Source organism: Clytia hemisphaerica, unplaced genomic scaffold (genome assembly GCF_902728285.1).
Source record: "Clytia hemisphaerica strain Z4C2 unplaced genomic scaffold, Clytia hemisphaerica genome assembly, whole genome shotgun sequence".
Lineage (NCBI taxonomy): Eukaryota > Metazoa > Cnidaria > Hydrozoa > Leptothecata > Clytiidae > Clytia > Clytia hemisphaerica.
In genome coordinates, this window is record NW_027104489.1 from 993,804 (window position 1) to 1,017,905 (window position 24,102).

At 35.7% G+C, this 24,102-nt stretch overlaps 1 protein-coding gene and 2 long non-coding RNA genes across 3 annotated transcripts; all 3 read left to right on the forward strand.

Annotated features, from left to right (window-relative positions):
- The first annotated feature begins 6,604 nt into the window (after window positions 1-6,604).
- LOC136821574 (ectonucleoside triphosphate diphosphohydrolase 2-like) lies at window positions 6,605-18,056 on the forward strand. Its single transcript, XM_067077799.1, has 7 exons — window positions 6,605-6,713; window positions 7,660-7,810; window positions 9,854-10,007; window positions 13,965-14,165; window positions 15,884-16,007; window positions 16,375-16,550; window positions 17,967-18,056. Exons 1-7 carry the CDS (start codon window positions 6,605-6,607, stop codon window positions 18,054-18,056), a joined length of 1,005 nt encoding a protein of 334 aa, XP_066933900.1.
- Window positions 18,057-18,289: 233 nt separating this feature from the next.
- Window positions 18,290-18,819, forward strand: LOC136821553 (uncharacterized). Its single transcript, XR_010848763.1, has 2 exons — window positions 18,290-18,636; window positions 18,769-18,819. It is a non-coding gene; the product is annotated as an uncharacterized lncRNA (long non-coding RNA).
- Window positions 18,820-20,050: 1,231 nt separating this feature from the next.
- LOC136821554 (uncharacterized) lies at window positions 20,051-20,446 on the forward strand. Its single transcript, XR_010848764.1, has 2 exons — window positions 20,051-20,263; window positions 20,396-20,446. It is a non-coding gene; the product is annotated as an uncharacterized lncRNA (long non-coding RNA).
- The last annotated feature ends 3,656 nt before the right edge of the window (window positions 20,447-24,102 follow it).

Below are 24,102 nucleotides of genomic sequence, written 5' to 3' on the forward strand. Positions count from 1 at the left end.
TCCCCATGCAAAAACAGTACATCAATGTCACCAGAATCGACCCTACAGCTGACTGCTTCACCGATCACAAGTTGCTAATTACCAATTGTTCCTTCCGAATTCAACCTAAAAAGAAAGGGTTAAAACCTCCCAAAAAGTTCAACACTACGTTCAACAATACAATATTTATTTCTGTTATAAAAGGTAAGATGTGCGAAAATTAGAAGAAAGAAAGTTGCTTAAAGATAATTGATTATAATCAAAGCTATATTGGTTGAACTTCTCAAAAAAATATCACAACACCTTACGCCAAAGAAATTGCTTAAAGGTTTGACAAAAAAATATCAATTTTAGCACGACTTTTCTCTAGGGCTTCCCGATCGGGTCGGAACTTCCCGTTTGGAAAGTTTGTGTAGTTTTTTCTCAACTAAACAAGATTTCCAAGGTAAAGTATATTTTCTTTTGGTGAAAAACCTTAAAATTTGATACTTTAAGACTTCAAAAAAGTTTCAACTTTCGCCGGCCATCGTACAGCTTCGCCGAAAAATCAGTCACTTTTCATCTTCCCGATGAGGAAGAATCTTCTCGATCGGGTTAGTGGCGTAGATTGCCTGGTAGACAGACAGAGAAAAGGAAGCAAGCCTTCAGGACTCACCAATCTGCTTACTCATTTACAAGCTTTTTTTATAAGAACATAATTTATAAGAATGTCCATGATGAAAAAGGTCAAAAAATTGAGAATGATGCTAAGAATATTACCATCATGGAATTTCGCTACTCAAGCTAAGAATGCCATTTTTAGAGCATTTTCAATTTTGCCAATTACCCCTAAGTAAGGCTCACTCCTTCACAAAAATGCCATTTTATGCTTGAGAAGTATGTACTAAATGTTAAATCTAGTCTAAATTAGGACCCTAACCTAAGAATGGGCTCTTCCAGAAATTGTCCGTGCCCCCCTGTTGAGGATATCGGATATCCAGGGGGTTGAATATCTACAAGGGAGCGTAAAGTGTCTTTTCAAGTAAAAAAATATGATATCCAGGGGCAAGCATCTTTATAAGAGAAGATATTCATTAGGGTGAGCATATTTTTAAGAGTGGATATCCAGGGAGGAGGTCTTTACTAATAAAGTAATGAGAATGATATCCAGGGGGTTCGATACTTCGAAAAATCAATATCCTAAACAATGGGGGTAAATTTTTTTCTGGAAAATCCCAATGCTGTAAGAATACAGAAGCAGCCGGCAGAGAGATTTTTTAGAAATATGTGTTCTTGTCTTCTAGGAGACCAAATGTTATGACCTTTTCAATTTTTTATACAAATGATGTGTTCTGGTTTCTAGGAAACGTTTATCGCACTATTTGTCTTCCCTAAACTTGTCACTATACCGCATCATGGTTTGATGTGTTCTCAAATATAGGAAAAACATTTGGCAAGATAAACTTGAAAGATATTTGTTTTTTTTCCACGAAAGATGTGTTCTGGAAATTTCTAGGGTTACTAGGCAACAAGATTATATCAATTTTCTCTTGATTATACCCCTTGTCTCTTTAAAAGATGTGTTCTGAAACTATAGCACGTTAGATAAATTTGATTATACCCCTGTCTCGTCAGAACACATCCTTTTTTTTAGCTAATTAATTTTCGAAGCTCTGATCAGAACAGATCAAAATTTCTAGCTGAAATTATGCTCTCAGAACACATGGGAAAAAAAGGTCACCTCGCCGGCTGCTTTCGATTTTAGGATGATTTTCGGTAACATGTGAAGGAGCGCAACGCTCTTTAAAAATCTCTTCCTCTGATAAGTTCGACATGGTCTAAAAACCGCCTATGCTCATTTCTAGCGTTTTGCAAATAAATTATAATTTCTAAAAATTGGTTGATTCCAAACATTGAATGAGACAGAACAGGAAATAACCTTTAGCCACAATAGTTGGATTAATTTGACCATTGAGTTCCAAGCCCAAAGGGCTAGTTGCGAGACTCCTGGATGAGAAATGAAACCATCTATCTCCCATCCAGAACGCCCGCGTGTAGTTTTTACACAAACGCCGGACTGAAACTAAAATCTATCGCTAAATTTCAAAAAATGTTTTCCTTCAAAACAAAAGAAGTCAGCTGGATACAATCCATAGTCATGATTACGGCGCGTTCTATGTGCGTTTTGGATAGGAAATAAGTGGCTTCGATTCCTCTTGCCTGAAAGGGTTAAAGTTTCGCCTCTAGCCATTCCTGCTTGAAACTCAATGCATTTGACTACATGCTACGGTTGTTGAGAGCTGATTGGTGTAATACCCATCCTATTTAGAATAATTGTTTTAAGCTCCTTAAGAACCCTTTGTCAGTTAAGCAATAGACGCTCTAAATAGATCGAAAAACCATTTAACCCTTTGAGTGCCAGGGTCCTTTTTTCTAAGTTTTTTTTTAAAAATTGCTAGTTCAAACTTTAAGGGCTTATATCTTCTGATCTAGAATGAATTAGAAGCTCGTATATAGCTCGTTGGATAGCTTAGAGTCTCCTCTTTCTTTTGGGCGCCTTCGGCGCCGCCCGATTTAGGAAGGGCGTGGTGGGCGGCGGCCAAGGGGGGGGGTAGGTTAGGGAATTAAAGCAGTCAGGCCCGCTGCGCGGACCTGACTGAACTGATGGAAAGGTGCCCAGTGGTAAAACTTCAAATCGACTCACTAGAAGACAGAATAAAGTAAAACAGGGCCAAATTTGGAGGTTCTTGGATCACTCGTTGACCAAAAATAGTCAAAAAACGGTCAGAATCTAAAAAAAGTGAATTTTTGTCAATTTTTTGCATTTTTTTGACTTTTTCGCTTAAAATCTCGCTGGAAAGACTCACTTTTGAAATTTTTTTTGCTTGACCATAAAGGACAATCTAATTCCTACGAGTTCGACCAAAAATAACGATTTCTAAATCAAACTGGGCATTACAGGAGGGCTTCGCCCTCCTATATAGCCCATGTCGTATATATACGACATCGGCACTTAAAGGGTTAATAGTAAGCTCATTAAATAATGATGCCTAGCAAAATTAATTGCTTTTTTAAAAGAAAAATGGTAACCATTGAAGTAAATCAAATTTTTTTCATAGACACATCAAATCATAGTGTGTATTTTAGTGCATAGTATACAGACAACGTCAGTTCTGTATGTACTTAGAACAACGTAAGACAGAAAATACTAAATTTTGGTTTTTATATATGATTCTTACTATCTTGGTGTATTTGTTAAAAGTTTAAAATTTAAGAAGACGAATTATAGATTGTATTTTATGGTCTTTTGATTATTGAAATGATTTTTAATTTTTGCCTGAAAAATAATTTATTACATTTTTTAAAAAAGGTTGTTGCTGTTTTCACAGCATGCTATCAGTTCTTTGATGTAATTTGTCTATTATTTCATTTAAAGGTTTGAATGTTAATTTTCAAAATAAATCGCTTTTACCAAGCGAATTTTACCAAGGTAAATTGTTTAATATGATTTCTTTTGTAATTTTTATTTGGTTACAACTCGGTTTGCACTGACAGCTAGAGTACATACCCTTTGAATAACTGTTTTAAAAAACAGTCCTTTATCAGATTTGATTAAAATTAAGTTTGTTTTAAATTGAAGATGTCTCAAATAAAAGATTGATTAATTAATTAAATAAATAGAGCTTCGATCTTCCCTTTTTTCTTTATATAGAAATGTTGTAAGTTTTTTAGGTATAAACTTTTTAAAATATTTTTAATTTTTTTCTGGTATAAAATGTTTAAAGTTTCTTTGGTATAAAGTTTTTTGGTATAAAGTTTTTAATCTTTTGGTATAAAGTTTTTAATTTTTCCGGTATAGAATGTTTAAAGATTTCTAGGTATTTCTTGAAACTAAGAGGTTTTTATCGAGCCATACTCATAGACCCTCTAAAGACCATCTATATTTACACTCTTGTCTCAAAGCCCCGGTCAAACTTTTTCCAACAGTGGGGATAAAACATTCCATCCTGATCTCGATGAGGATAGAGGTTCTATTGTACCAAGCTTAAAAAATCCAGTGGACAAGGCTTTGTATTGTAATTTTTTACAATGAAATTTAAATGGGATGTAGTCTAAGTCAATTTCCTAGTAGGGCTGAAATTTTGGGGTATTTTTAGTACCGAGGGCGAGATCTTGGCCAAATTTTCCAATGGGGTTGGGGTCCCAGTGGGTCTGTGACACAGGGGTGTATACTTAAAAAAAATCTTAAAGTTTTGATAGTCAATGGGTTCAGATTGTCATTTCTAGGGTCAAAGAAAAACAACATTCCAGCCTTATTCTTTTTTGTTGGTAAATGTCAATTTAAGCTTTGCTGTCTTTCTCATCGTCTTAGATCATACTGTAGGTCAAATCTGCTTTACCAGCTTACTTGGAATACTATTCTACCTAAATATGGCTGAAGGGAAAGTTTTCAAAGTTTTGATAGGATTTGCAGTTGTCATCACTGTCATTTTTATTGGTATTGTGTCGGTGATTGTTCGCTACCGTATTGGTTCAGAACAAAAGGTATTATAAAATAATTCTCTACATCGGCTGGGGTCCACTTAAGGTTTTTTGATAGATTGGCTAATGCGATCAAGTGATCATGTATTGCCAGCTATAAGTTAATAAGGCTTTCCACCCCATTTTTCTTTCTACCAATAAAAGTGAAATCTTACTTTGGTCCCTGGGACAATGGAGCAGATCAGCGTGTCTTTTGGATATTTCCCTCACATTTTGTCCCATTAAACAAAAAACGAAACCATGGGACACACACATTTTTCTCGTGTTGGGATGGAGCATGTTGCATTGCGCCAACGCGAAAAAAAACCTCTCGTGTCCCCAAGCCTTTAGCCTCGCTTTTATGTTAAATGTTCCTGGTTTTAGTACATCGCAATTGATATCGGGAAAAATAATAATCATTCAGGGTTTTTCAAGGGTATGGATTTTTTAAGTGTGCTCATACCAATATTTTTCTAGTTTATCTTTTTCCGGGTTGACTAACTTTTCACGGAGCTTAAACTTGAGCTATACTTTTTAGAATTTTCCCACCAAAGCTGATTTGACAATTTGTCCGGGGGGTAAATTATACAGGGGTGTTTCAATAAACTGGTGTAATAAAAATGATAACTTATAACAATAAATTCGTTTTATTAAACAAGAATTTCTTAAAAACACCCGGCAAAATCTTTTGGAGGGAGTTTTGGAGACTTGGGAAGGGGAAAATTAGGGTGAGGCCCAATCGTTGGCTTGAGATCAAATTCGAACATCAAGAGTTTTCAAGTCAGGCATTTGTTAATAGAAACTATTAGGGTAGCTTATTCAGTATAGGTTTAAACGGGCTGGAGAGAGGATTTTTGATTGCCATACACGTTAGGAATTCGTTCAGATTGAAAAAAAAAAATTAGCAGTTTCATTTCAAAGCTTTTGGCTATGCCACGTAACGTAATCATTTTCAAAAACAAATGCGCCTAAACGGAAATGAAGCGCCAATCTAATCTCTTATTGTTTTAGACAAAATTCTAATTAGTCTAAATTCAAATTTAGACTTTTTTTCTATTCTGCGGTAGTCGGGGGGGGGGGGAGTTTCAAGGGGTCCCGAATTCCGTCACTCCGTCCAATTTTTTGTCAAATTCCGTCATACCGTACAAAATGAAACTTTTTTTCCGTCACCGAAGATTCCTTTAAAATTCAAGATTTTTGTCAAAAATTCCGCGAATTTAGAATATTTTTTGCTAATTCCGAAATTCCGCAAGTGTTTTTGCCAAATTCCGTTTGATTTGAGTTGATTTCGTTTTGAGAGTTTGTTGTTGCTTGATAAATTGTTTTCTCGCTACGCAAGTTTCTGCGTAGCTAGCCACTGTATCTATAAGGCTGGAACACCGAATTATTCCAGTCGTTTATACAAACTAAATCCCGTATTATTATTAGTATTGGTATTATTAGTATTACACGCATTATAAACGACTCCAGTCTAATTCTGCGGTAAACCATTATCTGTCTGTCTAATTAAAAGTCTATTTCGCTTACTTTAATTGTTTTTTGATTCGAATGAAATCTAATTGGAATCTTCAAGTTCTCTAATTTTTGTTTCACTTTTTGAACGCCGCTGTGAGACTTTCTCCTCCAACATTTGGGGCAAATTCCTGGTATCTCAAATTTTGATTTCTTATCTGATCATCGGACACTCTTATTACTGAAGCAAAGTGTTTCATTCGAAATTTCCAGCTGAAGGTAAAGGCCATGTTCGCGTGTGAAGAAACGAAATGAAGCCTTTCTATTGGTTACATTCAAGTGTTACGTCACTTCTAACCAATAGACTTCGGAGCGAAACGGAACCGTCACTCACGAACATGGTCTTAGTTAAGATTACAGAAAAATTCGAATTAGAGGGAGTTGGATGTAGGCATTTCTATTTCTATTTTTTATTTGCTCTATTTGATTCAGACGCAATTAACATCCACGATCGTAGACGCAGGAGGAAGCGGAACACGTTTAATTGTTTATCAATATACAGATACTCTTGAAGAACACAAAGTGGAATGCGAAAGTTAGTTTTACTTTATCACTGCTAAATCTTTTGGTTGAGACGTGTGGCTCTCGAGGTTTATTCTGAAAGCATTTTTCCATGCCTAATCCAGGACGGGGTTACCGTGAAAAGCACAGGTCGAAATCATATATCAACGCTGTGCCGACCAGTCCAGATTCTATTCAGCGCGCAATCAACGCAGAGAAAAGTAACCATGACGACAATCCAAGATCTTGAATGAATTTCAAAGTTGAGATTTTTATTCCTGTCGTTGAGAACACAACTCATAAATGTCATCAATGCTTTTTAAAAAGAGTCAGTGATAGAGAATCATAATATAAAGTCTGTCTATTATTTCGATTCAATTACAGTGACATTTCCATAATTAAAAGTTTAATAGTTACACTGTTATACATTTGGGGATCATATAAAAGATTTATTTTGAAAGAAACTCATTTCAATTACTTCGAGGTTTCTGGGGAATTCGTAAATAGCAAACTGTATACTGATTCAGTCTGCTAGGCATTGATACGGTAATACTCAGGGTAGGACGGGGTATTTGTTGGGTATGCGAGCCAAGAGAGTCTTTTCACACCCTTGAAATCCCTTCAAAAGTCATTAAAAAGCTATTAATACAATATATGGCTTTCCAAAAATCCAAAAAAGTTTAATGATTTTTACTTTTTAAATCTCTCAAATTAAAAATTTTTCTTAATTGCAGTAATAGACCTTTATTGCTTTTTTTACGGTAAGAAATTTTGAAATTTATCACAAATTTATCATTTTTGTAAGCGCGAACTATATAACAACACGAAGCTTCAGTTGCCGAAATCTTAAGAATAAGTTAAGAACATTTTAAGGCTTTTTGGACTGTACCTGATTTCTTAGGAGAATGGACAAAAATACTCAAAATGGTGAATATAAAAACATGTTTAGAGCATTTTTAGGCTTAATACCCAAAAAAATTAAGAGTACCTGAAGGCTTCAAAGATTTTGAATGTTCTTATAACAAAAACATGTACAGAGAACTCCCTTATATCCCAGCTGGCACAAAACGTTGTTTCAACGTTTATTTAACGTTCACAACGTCCATATAACGTTAGATGAACGTTTAAACAACGTTGTGTACCAGCTGGGATTTTTGTATTTCACAGGTATTGGACTTGGTAATTGGAAAGAAGAAGATTACCCAGAACTTGAACAACAACTTAATGAATGTTATAAGAAAGGTCACCAATACTTACCCGATGGTTCTACCAACACACCAATATGGTTCGGTGCCACTGCTGGTATGCGTCTTCTAAAGTAAGTGATCAATGAAACATAGAAAGGATTAAGATGTGGGACAAAATCAAAATCAAATATGATATTTTTTACTGCATTACGACCATTGAGTTTAAAGCCCCGAAGGGGCTAGATTAGAAACTTTTGGATGGGAAAAGAAGCTACTTAATAATTTCCCATGGAGAATGCCCGCGCATGATTTTTACACAAACGTCGGATTGAAAGTAAAATCTATCGCTAGATTTAAAAAAATACAGTCCTCAAAAACAAAGGAATCGCAAGATACAATCCGTTGTCATGGTTGCACGTTCTAGGCGCGTTCTGGAAAGGAAATAAGTGGTCTCACTTCATTAGATATTCTACTCTGCTAGCCCTGCGGATTTTAAACTCAATGACTACGACCCTTATGTTAATGACGACCCTTAATTCGCTTTATACGTAGCATCGTCTACTCTATACGATCAAGTAATTATTATAGACACTGGAAAAACAACTAGCTGATTTTTGCCAATTTCTCATGTACAAGCCTTGTCCGCAGTAATGACGTTATTGTTCACCCTCCTTCCACCATTAAATGATTTTTCGTAGTATTTTTATTGCAGTTCCACATCATGGAGCACTTATCCAATTCCCAAAAGAAACTTTAAGCTTTCCTCCGAGATTCAGCTCAGTTAATTGCAAATGATATGTCGTTATGACGTTTTATATTGCGAGAATAATGCAAAAACATGCTATGTATAAGAAATTGAAAATTTCCACCAGAAATTTTTATACTTCAACCTTAAAAAAACCACCATGCTACCACGTGCCACCAAAAGATTTTCATACTACAGTGGAGCTATGAGACTCACGTCTAGTATATGTCAATCTCAGCTCTTCTCGGAGAAATATAAGAAAGATATTCCCAATTGAAAATTTCGTGTCATTATAACCATTTTGTTTGATTTTACTTGTCTGATGATGTTTTTCTCACACTGGATTTCATAAATGTGTCTGCTTGGTATACTAGCATTTATTTTCAAACTTTTTGCCAGTAAAAGTACGAATAGATAAAGTTAGAGAACATTTTAGAAATATGAGTATTAATCATTTTTCAAAATCAGAGTCCTTCGAGCCGCCATGACAGTTGTCCTTTGCGAACAAAGCCTGTACATCGATTGTTTTTCGAAACAATGGAAATACAATACTTCACTCTCCACCGTTTCATTCGATATTCATCCATAGTCTCTATAATAAATCCATGATTTCCATTACATTATTTTCAGAAACTTATGTTATAAGTTGTATGTTACGAGGGCGTTACAGTTTTCCGGTCTGTAATTTGTATGATCTGTGACCTGTGTGTATGACCTGTAAGCTGTAACCTGTGACTTGTAACCTGTGGTTTACATCGACGGATTCGTGCTTTTATATACTGCCTGTGGTTTTGTATTTCTTTTAGATTGTCAAAAAGCAAGCTTATGGAATGAACATGACTTTGTATACCGTGATTTTCGATCGAGTTGTTCAATACACTCTTCTCGAGATGCATAAATTTATTGTTGTCCTCGTTTTCAAACAGATTTCATTGCTATAAAATTACATATTCACAATGATAATTGTGTTGTTTACACCTCATGGGACATTTTAAATTAAGTACTTTTGTTTTAGAGTTAATGTTTGCCTTTTGGGAAATTAAATTGGTTTAAATGTGTAATTTCATAGCAATGGAAATCTGTTTGAAAACGAGGACAACAATAAATTTATGCATCTCGAGAAGAGTGTATTAAATTTCTATATAGACGAACCTTTTCAAGGCAAAAAAAGATTCTTAGAAATTTGTTGATACCCCCTGGAAAATAGCGATAAATGCCTTTGAAGTGAAGGTGGACGAACTAAAATCAGTCTTTCACCCCCTGGAAACTTTAGCATAGCCTTTTAACCCCTGGAAAAATGAAGAAATACTCCTTTATACCCCATGGAAATTCTTCTCTGATAACCCCCCTGTAAAATTTTCGTCCACCCCCTGTATGGATATAAAATGGAATGACCCTTTATCACTTCATTTTTTTTTTAAATCCTCAGACTTCGCGATCGAGCCCGTTACGATAAAATTTGGACGTTGGTGAAAAAGACGCTGAATGCGACAGATTATGATAATAAATGGTCTGATGTGTTCCCTGGAGAATATGAAGCAAGATTCTCCTGGATAACTTCGAATATTCTTTCTAAAGGATTCGTTAGTAGTACAATACTATGCAGTTGACGCTCATTAACTCGACATTTTGTTGTGCTATTTTTCGTTGGACCAGTAGCGTAGACAAGGGGGCTACAAAATTTGTGTAGGAGAGCAGATTTTTATGACACAATAATTATCGTTTTGATGTTATGAATAGCATTATGAATGCACAAAATCTTACGCCGCTGCGGCCTCTGCTGACAGCCAAATTGTTTCCTCGAACGACGATATAAAGATAGCCGTGAAAGAGGTGCACAAAGAGGAAGCTGCGGAAGAAAAGGACAAATTAAAACGTTCAAAAAACATCATCATTCACGGTGTTGAAAAATTCACTGATGATCAACCGAAGAAAGACGAGGAGTGGGTGAAAACACTGACCCAAAATCTTCATGCTAAGGTCAAGATCAAACATATGACAAGACTTGGAGCAAAAGTAGACGACAAGAAACGCCCATTGCTAGTTTCATTTGACAAGGAAGAAGAAAAGGAAGTATATTCGGTAACCTTCCCGTATTGAAGGGTGTGAATATGTATAAAGGGATTAGTATCTGTGAAGATATAACCCCTGATCAAAGGAAATAATTCAAAAATCTTGTAATTGAAGCTAAAAGAAAGAATGAAAGCGAAACAGATGGGATCTGGCGAGTCCGTGGCTCCTCAAAAAACGGATTCCGCCTCAAGAAGGTCAACAACCAACGACAAGATTAATTTCCACCAAAGAATGTAAGAAAAAATACGAAAATAATAACGAAAGAAATAAAACCCAAAAAAACAAGACACAAGATAATACAATAACTGCAAAGAATATAAAAATCATGTATACCAATGCATACCAACTAACATCTGAAAAAATGGGAGAATTAAAAATGCAATCACGAAATGTAAAACCACACTTGATTGCAATTTTTAAGTTAAATCAAAGGTTGGTGCACTGAGAGAACCTCATGAATACGAATTTGAAGAGTATAAGCTGGTGAACCATGAAAATATAACATCAAAAAAAGGACGCGGGATCATTATATTAGCTCACAACTCGATCAAGCATCTAATAGTTGGTGTAAAATTGGCGACAGAATTTGATGAATCATGCATAATCGAAATTCGACTTTGCGGCAGGGATGTGTCAGTTTTTGGATGCCTTTACCGCAGTCCAACAAACAACAATCATTCAGAAGAAAACAACGATAAACTCAACGAGCTGATCAAATCTATTGCTTCCGAGAAGAGATACACTCATAAATGTCTCTTAGGTGATATGAACTATCCAACCATAAACTGGGATAACTGGACAACGTCACACTCTGAGGAAAGTAAGGAAGAAAAGTTTTTGGACGCTTTCAGAGACGCGTTTTTCTATCAACTTGTTGATGAACCAACGCGATGGAGAGGAACAGACGAACCTTCAACGATAGACTTAATACTTACTCATGAACAAAATCAAGTAAGCGACCTTCAGTATCTGAGCCCCCTTGGGAAGAGCGACCATAGCATATTGGTGTTTACGTTTGATTGCTACACTCAACGCAAACCCAATTCGAAAAGATACAGTTGTGAAACCGGTGACTACACAAAGATGAAACAACACCTGGATGATGGAGAATGGTCGAAAGATTTGATCAACGAATTAAGAGGAAAATCAGTAACAGATATGTGGACAATCTTTAAAGGTGCTGTGAAAGTACCTCAGAAGAAAAAGTGGTAGATTGTATCTATTTCGATTTTGCAAAGGCATTTGATACCGTGCCACACCGACCGTCGATTGTGCAAAAAACTAGTGGAATATGGACTCAAAGGACCTACACTAGATTGGATAAGAGCATTCCTTAACCCTATTCATACTAGGCTTTTAGGGGCGGTTCAGAACTAGGGGGGGGGGCTTTTCCTGTACCACCCCTTAACTTTTCGAACTTTTGATCTAGTGGGTCTTTTTGGATGAAATTTGGCACACGAGATCCTTGTCACGTAAGGTAACTTTTGACAAAAATTTTTTTTGATGACGCCACTCATCATGCTCAAAGTGAGCAAAAACCGAAATTGTCCATTGTTCTTATAAATAGCTATTGTATTCTAACAAAGGCTTTAGAAAAAAGTTGCCTGAGTTAAAAATGCTTATTTTATCCTAAATATTCAATAAATTACGGTTTAAACGATATATTTGACATTATAAATAAATTTGTATTGGAAAAGTGTCAATTTTTGTGACACCTTACTGTCAGAAATGTCATCATGCTCAAGGTGTGAAAATATTTAGGTGTCAAATTCTTTTTATTTTGAAGCAAAATAAAAGTTAGGAATTTACAGAAAATTTCACGGCAAAAGCTCTATTATTTCAGGAGCTACTACCAATAGTTTGACTTCCGAACAGAAAGAGCCCCCCCCCCCCCTAGTACGAATAGGGTTAACGGACGTAAACAACAGGTAAAAGTGAATCAGTCAAAATCAACAACAAATGATGTAGTAAGTGGAATACCACAGGGCAGTGTACTTGGGCCGCTACTTTTTGATCTATATATCAACGATCTTCCTGATAAAATCATCTCATCCATACTACTCTTTGCTGATGATACAAAGATATTTAAAGAAGTTGACTCCATCGATGACTCTCTTATCATACAAAAAGATATTGAGGAGCTGGAGAAATGTTCTAAAGACTGGTTGCTTCAGTTTCATCCAGACAAGTGCCATGTACTTATCGGAAAGTTTACAAACATTAAACATGCACATCCATATACTCTAAATGGAAATCAACTGGAACATGTTTTCATAGAGAAAGATCTTGGTGTTGTTATTGATGCAGAGTTGAGTTTCGAGGAACATATCTCTAAACAAGTCAACAAGGCCAATTCGATGCTTGGAGTTATTAACCGTGGCTTCCAAAACCTTAGCCCACAGATTTTTCTTACTTTGTACTGTACTTTCGTTCGACTGCATCTTGAGTATGCACAATCAGTCTGGTCACCGAAACTAAGTAAACACGTCAACCTATTGGAAGGAGTGCAGAGACGTGCAACAAGGCTTGTCAAACTTTACAAAAATCTCTCTTATGAGGATAGAAAGGAACTTTTTGTGATATGATGCAGGTCTATAAGCATCTTCACTTCTACGATAAAGCTACGATTCCATAGAAAACTACCTATCGACCACGTCCGAATCGACAACACAAAGATGAACTCCAGCCGAACTTTGCAAGTGATGGATTCCGTGGCCCGCAAACAAAGTCGTTCTACTACAGAACCATCCCTACGTGGAATAAATTGCCGTCTGAGGTGGTAGCTGCTGTATCCATAAAAGGCTTCAAAGAAAAGTTGTAAGAAGCATGGGAAAGCCATCCAAAGAAATTCGTTACACGATTTTGTAAATTGAGATCGGTTTAGAGGTCCACTGAGTGCCTAGAACCTGTAATATTCATAATAATTATTACAGTTTCATAAAAAATCTGCTCTCCTACACTAATTTTGCGCCCGTCCTTGCTACGTTACTGTCGGACAGTCTGTAATTCGACCCTATTTTATTCGAATACTTCTGTAATTAGAACTAAAATATTTTAGTCCCCTAGTGTATATTGATCTTTAAGAGACCAAAAATTTCAATTTGCAGTAATATACACTAGGGGACTAAAATATTTTAGTTCTAATTACAGAAGTATTCGAATAAAATAGGGTCGAATTAGAGAGAATCGAATGTATATGGAAAAATAATGGGATATATTATTCGGGGAAAAAATTGACGATTCTGAATAAATAACTTTTCAGAAATTTTTATGAACTTTGCTAAGTGAATGGTGAATAGTGACCTAAGCTACAAAATAATTTGGTTCGATTTGTGGCGCTTCCTATGCTTTGATCAATGAATCACGGCGAGACATGAGCTCACAACCATAGAACTTTCGGACTAACATTCACTAACAGGTCCGTGTTATGCCAGAGGCTATTTAAACATTTAAATTTGATATTTCAGGTAAACAAGAAGACAGTCGGCATGGTTGAAACAGGAAGCAGTTCTATTCAAATAGCATTTGCAGTCAATGAATCGGCAGATACTAATAAACATATAGATGCTATTAAGATAAAAGGACACACTGTCAACTTGTATGAATATTCATACCTGTGTTATGGCGAGGCTGAGGGATTGAGAAGAGTTCATGCTGAGCTTATTAAGGTTCGTACCATTCATGTCTCAAATACAATACAGAAGCAGTCACCGACCTAAAATTTGCAAATATCTGTTCTGAATTGCCAACTGGAAGGAAACCCCAAATTAAGAACAGTTCCTCGTTTTCCAGGGGAGAAATTTTTATTTCAGAACAATTTTTCCAGCTAGGAGGTAAAAAACTTTCGAAACATGTACGAAATTACCAGGCGATTGATTTTATGCGAGTTAAGTGTTCTTATCTAAGAGGGCTGACAAAATCATATAATTCCAGCTAAATTCCAGATCGACTGAAGGAGACTATGATTTTGAGAATCGAGGATCTAAAGAAGTTATTTTTCATCCCCAACATCATTTTTCTTAACTTCATTTTTCTTACGTAACGCACTGGGTCACTGAGACGGGAGCTGTTCTAGTTTGTCAAATATCCATCCTTATGAGCCGTAAAAATTCAGCGAACCCCCGTTGGCTTTATTCCTGTGTTGTAAATCTGATGGGTGTTCTATCTGATTAAAAGATTAAGCAAAAACCATAATTTTAATCACGCTGTGCTTTTATCCCGATTGGTAAATTAAACTAAGTCTCTTTTGCATTAAAAAAACCTAAATTGTCGATAATGAGTCGCTGTCCTCTACTAGATTTAAACTTCAACCAATAATAGATTTGGTTTTCTTTGTCAATATGATGATATTTAGTTAAAATCAATATCAAAGTTTATGTTTCAATCATTTATTCATAAGGCTAGATGCTCTCACCAAGAGGCGAGCCCCTGCTAGACAAAACGCCCAGATACCATACATTCCCTAGTCATACCACAGGGCCTCTGTTAGATAAGCCTTTATCTGATATTCCGATGGCGGATTGGCGGCCGCCCACACGAAAGCTCTAAAGGGAGCGCGGGCCAATTTCCCATCGGAGAGGAATGATTGTCGGCCTTTGATGTGCCACGTCCTCAGTCGGGTTCAACAGCCCTTGCCGGTAAACCTAAAAATATTTCGGTTGGGCCCACCAATCCCCGAAAACGAGGGCTGGGGTTACCAGACCACTCGCTGCAAAATTCTTGACGTGGTCTCGAAAAATTCCGTAATGTACACCCTCCAGATGTTGAAAATTTTCCCGACCTTCAGAGCTTTAGCGTGTCGGATGAAAATCTCACCTTCTTGATCTGGGTTCCAGATAAGACAAGCCTGTGGGTTATTACTTTCATAGCTGCCGGACCACGGGGTCTCTGTTAGACAAGCCCAGGAGTGACCCAAATACATCCGCCACACTTGTACCGGGTGGACCAAAAAAACGGAACATGATTTATTTTTGACGTATATTGAAAAGTAATTGCACTTACGTTACAATTTTCACAAGGTTTTTACTTACCTAGTTTACATTGTCTCCTTAAGATTTGAAGTCTATAACTTGATTACGAAAGGAATTATCGTTGCTTCAGTGCAAGTCCTTTTTTTCAATTTGTTACAAAATTGACGTCACAGTATATTTATTGTTGATATATTTTCCTACAGCACTTTTTAAGGTACAGCTTCTTAAGGGAACCTTTCGCATGCTTCGGTAGAGTTTCGATATAACTACAAGCATTTCTCAGATAAACTTAATCAGGGTCAAAAGACTCACTATGTGTCAATTTCTTGTCTTCCGCCCATTGAAACTTTGTCACCAATTCATTTTTAGTGGAGTGGATTGCAAAATACTTATAGTTTCATATTGTTTCTCTCTAGGCTGCTGGATTCAGTAACGAGGCATCAGACCCATGTTCAAACATCGGATATAATTGGACACGCTCATCAGATTTCTTGTGGAGTGTACCATGCGTGAAAGGGGACTTTGCAACCACCATGTTTGGTAAGATTAGTACCTGGGGGAGAAATTATTAGGTTTGCGAGGCATTTGTATGAAAACAACGCGAGCCTTCAAATTATACATTGGAAATTGTATTCTAGCCGTTTGGGCTTATACTCATAGATTGATAGTCGTGCTTCGGCTGAAAAGTTTACCGTTGTTAGGTAGAAAATCTTACCTAGGTCACATGACATTACAATAGAATTTCAGCGCTTGACCAATCAGAAGCTTCACGGCTTTTCGAAAACAATAGCAACAGTATGTTTTCCCAATATTCAATTTTTTTGCCTGCAATGGCTTAAAACACGACATTTAGCCCTTCGGGCTTTATAAATCTGTGCTTATACTCCGTAAATATTTGTGTCATTAGGTTCATCAATAGAGGATCCACAAGGCAATGTGAACAAGACTTATACTTTGAGCGGGAGTAGTGAACCAGATAAATGCATGGAGTTGATAAAGAAAATGATCCCTACAGAATGTACGACAAATACACCATGCGGTATGGATGATGTATCACAACCCAAAGTCAATGGAAAATACTTGGTACGTTTAATTAATAATCATTTCTAGACCTAATTATATGGTTGATTACATTTAGTTTAGATTTGTAAGGGACGAGCGGGGCGATAAATCCGTAATAACCTAGTCTACACAATAGACAGATCCAGGCTTTTAGGCTCTTGGTCTATAGGCACTGCTATAGGCAGCCACTAGTGACCCCCACCGGGAATTGCTTATTAATAGGTTTAAACATAATAGACAACATTCACAAAAGAAGTTTATCAATAGAGATTTAAAAAAAAAGAATGTTTAAAACACAGCTGATTGGCTTAGGTTTCGAAACTCTCTATTGTTTCATTAAAACCTCAGTGCGCATGCGATTTATCTGGAGTATTTCAATATTCAAAACAAGAACAATGCTCAAAGCCCGAAGAGTAGAAGTTTTACGCTCGAAACGAAGGAAGATATGACGTAGCCTAGTAATAACCCCGCTTTTTTGTAATCGCAATTTGTATCGTACGATATCTTCAGAGCATTTTGATTGGTTAACAAAATAACGCACAAAATTTTGAAGCAAATCTAGATAAGAGTGTCAATCAAATGTTTTTTATAGTTTCGAATGTTTTTATAAGTTTCGAAAGAAAAACAAAAAAAAACGATTGATTGTTCTTCAATTCTTTTTTGACCATATAATTAACACGGAATAACATGGTATTCTCGGGTGATTTTGTATTAATAACCCCTCGTTTCAATGAACCTTGGGTTATTAATCCCAAATCACCCTCTAAACCATGTTATTACTAGTACAAATTAAACCATTTTTTCTAATAAATCTCACAGACCCGGTAAGGATTTTTCAGCCAGTGATAGATGAAAATAACGGACTGAAACTTGATGGGATATGTTGAGTGGGGACAAAAATTAGAGAATAATTTTCCAACGGGGACGATATTTTGGCTAATTTTTCCAGTGGGAAGGGTTCCCAGTGGGTTTGTGAGAAGGGGCGTGTCGAATAACAAAAACACCTGGAAATCTGGTATCCCTCTCTCTCTCCCTCTGTTTTACATATAGCACGCAACAATGCTCATACAACACAACATGGGTTGTTCTATTTTATATCCATACAGGGGGGATGACAAACTTTTCCAAGGGGTAATCCAAGAAAGATTTCCAGGGGGTCTAAATAAAGTTTTTCCATTTTTCCAGGGGGGGTTAAAAGTTGTTCTCAATTTTCCAGGGGGTAAAAGACCGATTTTAGTTCGCCCACTCTCACTTTTAGCTATAAAAAAGAATTTTTTCAAAGGATTTTTTGCAAACTTTACCATCTTCCAGGGGGTATCTACCACATATATATTTGATACAATCAACTGTAACAGAAATTTTTACAGCAAAAGGTATCAAAAAAGAATTAAAACTAAGTTTCAAAAATTGTCAATATTTAATCGCGTTCTATTTCAGGCATTAGCATCATTCTACTATTCAACAGACTACATGGGTTTACCTTATAATGGTAAGAAAGAAGAATATTTTGTCGAAAAATTTGTGTAGGAGAGCAGATTTTTATGACAAAGTAATCTATCCATAACATTGAAAGATGATAACTTCGTAACAAAATTGCGCTCTCCTACACAAATTTTCCTACACCCCTGAGAACGTGACAGTTTATTGCATAACTAATTACTCCACACTTCAGTGGATGCAAGTGGAACTGACGGGAAATCAGAAAAAAACATATAAACAAGTTTATTATTTAAAGTATTAGCTTAAGTACTAGGGTTTTTGTAACTGCCAAAATGCAGCTAATTTGTCTTTTAGTTTTACGTTCGTTTTCATCGTTTCCTTTGTACTTAGATTTATTATTTGATAGGACTTTCGTAGTGAAACTGTAAATGATTACTATATAATTTGTATTAGTCTCACGTGTATTGTCTGTATTATGTGTCTAGGGAGTTGCGTATTGTAATGTATAGTACCGTATTGTGTGTATAGTTATGTGTTCGTCCCTTGAGGATTGTCTAGTTGTTGTATGAGTTGTTGTGATGTGTTATAAATCTGCGTATTGGAATTGTGAGTGTTAGTTGAAAGTATCTGTTGACGTGTACGTGTATGTTCAGCCACAGTGTTTTTAGTAAGTTTCTATTTCTTCTTTTATATGTTATATCTTTGACTTGTCTTTGTAATCTAACTGATGTATCTTCATATTTGACTTGTAATGTATTTATATTTCGTTAGCTAAATGTGTTATTTTATTCATTTTTAGCCATTTTCCACAGTGAACATGCGTCAAAGAAAACCTATGGCTCCGTTTTAACTAAAGTGTCGTTCGTGACTTGTGTTGACTCCCATTTCAACTCGATCGACATTTACAGTAAAAACACTAATGAACAAACTCGTACAGTGATAGCAGCGATATTGATTAGCAGACTTGACTTATGGAATATAGTTATGGTTTTGAATGTTAAATCCAACGAAGAAACACCGGTAATGTCTATTGCGGAAATTTGAATTCTATTTCTTGAACGTGAAACAATATGTCGCTTGAATTAGCCTACCAGTTTGGCTCCCAGAGGATCAAATTTATTGAAGCAATATCTCACTCATGTCGAACACTCGAGTATATTTTCACAAGTAATGACAATATTGCATTGGCCACTTGGATGTTCCGTGGTGAGCGTGAAGCATTGTCGAAACTTCTAATCGATTTTCTCAAGTTTTATTCAGAATACGAATTTCTATTGTCAAACTGCCCAGAAGATGATGTCTACGGTAAGAATTTAATTGCAAACGCCTACAAACTCTTGGACTCTGCTCCAGATTACTTAAATGATCGTCGCTTTGTCACACCAGTCTTGGAAGAGTTTCCATTGAAAGAAGTGAGCGTTGTCTCACCCCCGAATGTGCAAGAAATTGCATACATTTGTGATAAAGTGTCGATTGCTTCTGTTGAAAAATGCAAAGTCAAGTTTGTTCGATTTAATTGTACCTATTTAGAACTAGGTTACTCTACCGTACCACATGAAGAATCAGCGCTTTTTGAAAAACCGAAGAAATTTACTGTCGTTGACAAGAGACCGAATTATAATATTCTACCGACTCGTTTGAGCAATGAACCAGACTTTGTTGTCCCTGATCTTAATGTTCTGCATCCGATACACCAGACCTTCACACCGTCCGAAGCTAGGCCACATGAATTACGTCATGTTGAATTTGAATTGAGGGATTACTCACTATCAAGACTTGTATACAACAGAAAATTTCTGAGATTGTTCTGGATGTACTTTTCGTTTCTTGATTTTTGTTTTGATGTTTTGCTTGTTGGTCTTATGTTGTACTTTTTGATTGTTCTGTACGTGATGCTAGGATTTTATTTTGGTGTGTCAAGAATTAGTATTCTAGACGGTTGGGAGTGTAACTGCCAAAATGCAGCTAATTTGTCTTTTAGTTTTACGTTCGTTTTCATCGTTTCCTTTGTACTTAGATTTATTATTTGATAGGACTTTCGTAGTGAAACTGTAAATGATTACTATATAATTTGTATAAGTCTCACGTGTATTGTCTGTATTATGTGTCTAGGGAGTTGCGTATTGTAATGTATAGTACCGTATTGTGTGTATAGTTATGTGTTCGTCCCTTGAGGATTGTCTAGTTGTTGTATGAGTTGTTGTGATGTGTTATAAATCTGCGTATTGGAATTGTGAGTGTTAGTTGAAAGTACCTGTTGACGTGTACGTGTATGTTCAGCCACAGTGTTTTTAGTAAGTTTCTATTTCTTCTTTTATATGTTATATCTTTGACTTGTCTTTGTAATCTAACTGATGTATCTTCATATTTGACTTGTAATGTATTTATATTTCGTTAGCTAAATGTGTTATTTTATTCATTTTTAGCCATTTTCCACAGTGAACATGCGTCAAAGAAAACCTATGGCTCCGTTTTAACTAAAGTGTCGTTCGTGACTTGTGTTGACTCCCATTTCAACTCGATCGACATTTACAGTTTTATTTCCTTAATATGGAGCAGATAATTTCCGGCTCGAACTGGTGGAGTAGACTAGTAAACTAGTCGTTGAAAACAGACCCATATACAAAAAATGAAGCTCCAAATAAAAAGAATCGAAGGGGTGAAGTTGCGTCTCTTTTCTGAATTTCAGCGACTAGAAGCTACTTCCCTCAAAAAACGTTGTTTAATTTTACAACTTTTTTTAGGTTTTTGAGAATCCATCCAACTTTTTTAACTAAATGATATTTCATAGTAACATTGAACATGGGAACATATAAATAAATGCGCATTTCTAAAAACGCAATAAACAGAAAGAAAAATAAATGCAATCTCGCACGGGTCAGACATACAGAAATCTGTATGTCTCTCCTTACAATTTTAGGTGAAGAAAAAAAGGCGTTGGAAGTAGCTTCTAGTCGGTTATTTTCCTTTTCTCTCACGCGCGCTGAATATTTAAATAGTGTTTACATTATTTGATTGACAGTTTTATTATAAGGTTATAAGTAATAACCGACTAGTTTACTAGTCTACTGGTGGAGTAACTAATATGCAGGTCAATAGGTTGATGCGCTCTCCCAAACAACTATTCAAACTCGACTCGAGAAAGTTTTTGGTCTCAGTTTTTTCCAACAACAAAGTTCAATTAACGAATTTACAATAACAGTATTCGTAAATATCCAGAAAATGTTGAGATTTGGTAGCCTAGAGCTAGACTACTAATTAACATCAGTTTTACTCCAAAGCTTCTTTTACAGTATTTTTCTGTAGTGGAAAAAACCTGCCTAGAAGTTTGTTTACTTTTTTTCTTCTTTTTAACTTTGAGGTAGAATTGCTCCTACGTTTTGTGTTAAAAGAATAGTGGTCTAGAAATCGAGACTAGAGATTTGGCTTATTTTTCTCAAAATATCTATCGGTTTTGATTATTCTGTAAATTTTTCACGTTTCACGTTGATCCCAGGGGGGGGCTAGGTTTATTGGTTTATTTCGAAGCCAAATTTGAAAATTGATCATTTGAGAGACTGAATTTTGACGTTTTTGCAACCCTTTTTTTTCAATTTGTAGCTTAAAATTATGACCCTATGATTTTATGACTCTTTGTGGGAGTCGAGTCTTGATATTTGGTAATTTTGGGACCCTTTCAGATAGTCAACTACTACTTTATCGTTTTTGTACCCCTTTGAGAGAATTTCGACGGTTTATGGCTCCACATACCTGACGCCCATTTTCGGCAAAGTACCCCTCCCCCTGACGTTGATCCCGACCACTAAATTCATTCGTTTATCAAATATTTTCCTTATAGATTCCGTCTAAATATGAAGATGAGCCAGAGAAATTTATAAACAAACAATGTTTCGATTCCATCTTTAGTTATTTCTTGTTAAGTGAAGGATATAAATTTGATGAAGATAACTGGGATGTCGAATATGTTCACAAGGTAAGAATTATCGACAAATCATCGACCTTTTCATAAATTACGTCATGAACATCACTTGCCTCATATTCAAACAATTACCATGGTGATGACCATTACCGTCTCTTGAGAAAAGGATTTTTTTAAGGAATAGAAAGTAGTTTTAATAAAATCCGCTTGGAGTTAATCACCATGGCAACAATTTCAAAACGAGGCAAGTGATGTTTGTAACGTACTTTATGAGAAGGTCTATCCAAAATATGAATTTTACTAGTACGTTTTAAGGCTTGGTGGGTCTTCACCACCAATTTAGTCTACTTTTATAACATCCCTGGAATTTTTTCCTGCAGCGGGAATGAAAATTTCTGTCAAATATAAAGTTCAGTGGGGATGGTTCTGGAGTGCAATTTTTTATATCGAATTTCGATTGGGGATGAAATCAAACTTAATTTCCTAATGGTGCTGAACTTGTAAACCTGTGGGGTATTTTTCAAATCAGGGACGAAATTTCTACCATATCTTCTAGTGGGTTTGGGGCCCAACGAGTCTGTGAAACAGAGGTCTTTTATTATAGTGGCTTTATGTATTCATGCCCAATGAGAACTGAGTCAAAGAAAGCTTTTACCGCCCCCGTTTTCTCTAAAGCTCTGGTTTTAGATAATTCTCCAGATAATCACGAACGCCCTAATATATATTCACGTTTTTTTATAAAAACATCCAAAGTTTTTTGAAGCCTTCGGATGTTCTTAACTTTTTGAGTTTTAAGCCTATAAATGTTCTTAACATTTCTTATTTTCCCCCATTTTGTGAGTATTATTGACCATATTCCTAAGAAAAAGGGTGCTTTAGAGTCCCCAAAGTCTTAAAATGTTCTCAACTTATTTTCCTTAACGTTTCGACAATTAAAGCCTTATGTTCTTATATAGTTTGTTCTTATAAAAAACGTGTATACGCATACGATCTATTTTACTTTATTTTAATGACAGATTAACGGTAAAAGTGTTGAATGGACCCTGGGAGCAGCTTTCAATTTTATGGACGAAGCTTATAAAACAGAAATCTATGTCGTCCAACCGCAATATCAGGCCATGGTGATTGTCGGAATCGTCTTGGTAGCCGTCTTCCTTGTCGTTGGTATCTTTAGGCTTTAGCAAATCACGACAATATGAAAATATCATCTAAAATATTACCTACTTGATCTAGTACGCACTTTGTTATAAAACCATCCAAATTTTTGGAATATTTCAGATATGTTCTCGATTTTTTTTTAGTTGTTTAAGTTAAGCTTAAAAATGTTCTTAAAATGTGCTTAATTTCACCGTTTTGGGGATATTTTTATATAGTTTTCTAAAGAAATTGGATATTTCCAAATTTTCCAAGCCTTATTAAAATATTTTTAACTTGTTCTTAATACTTTGGCAATCGAAGCCTTGTGTTCTTATATAGTTTGTTTTTATAGAAAGTGTGTAAATAAGAATCATTTTATGTGACAATGATTATTATATGCCCGCACGCCCATTGAGTTTAAAGCCCAAAGGGCTAGAGTAGAGTCTCTAACCTTTCCGAGGCAAGAAAAAATGAAGTCACTTATTTCCCATCCAGAACGTAAAATTAAGTATTATCATTTCCCATCCAAAAGTTTCTACTCTAGCCTTTTCGGGGCTTTAAACTCAATGAGCGCCTTATTGGACATTTACCTTTAATTCTGGCTGGGTATGTCACAGTTACGTAATCATTTGAAAGAATTCTTTTGATACATATTTTTGTACGCATACATTATCAGTTGATCATCTATTATAATACACACTAAAAATTGAAAAATCACTCATATGAAAATGGTAATTATACCACATTTCTACAAGAAGTTGACTTTTTTCTTCTTCATTTTTCGTTTTCATTTTTCTTTTTTTCCAAATTTTTTACTTGATAATATTTCACTCACAAATATCATTTTAACGAACACAAAATCGGAACTTGATTCGAATTCTATCAAAATTTTCAGCCATTTTTGTCTCAGCTGCAAATTATTTTGACACAGACTTAAATATAATCTATCATAATACACACTCTTTTTGGTCAGTTGCCCTGGACATTTGAATAGGATTATGTGCACTTTTATCTTCATAAACCATAGTGGTTCTAGATGGATTTAGATGTCAAGCAAGAGTTTAATTATCATTTTAC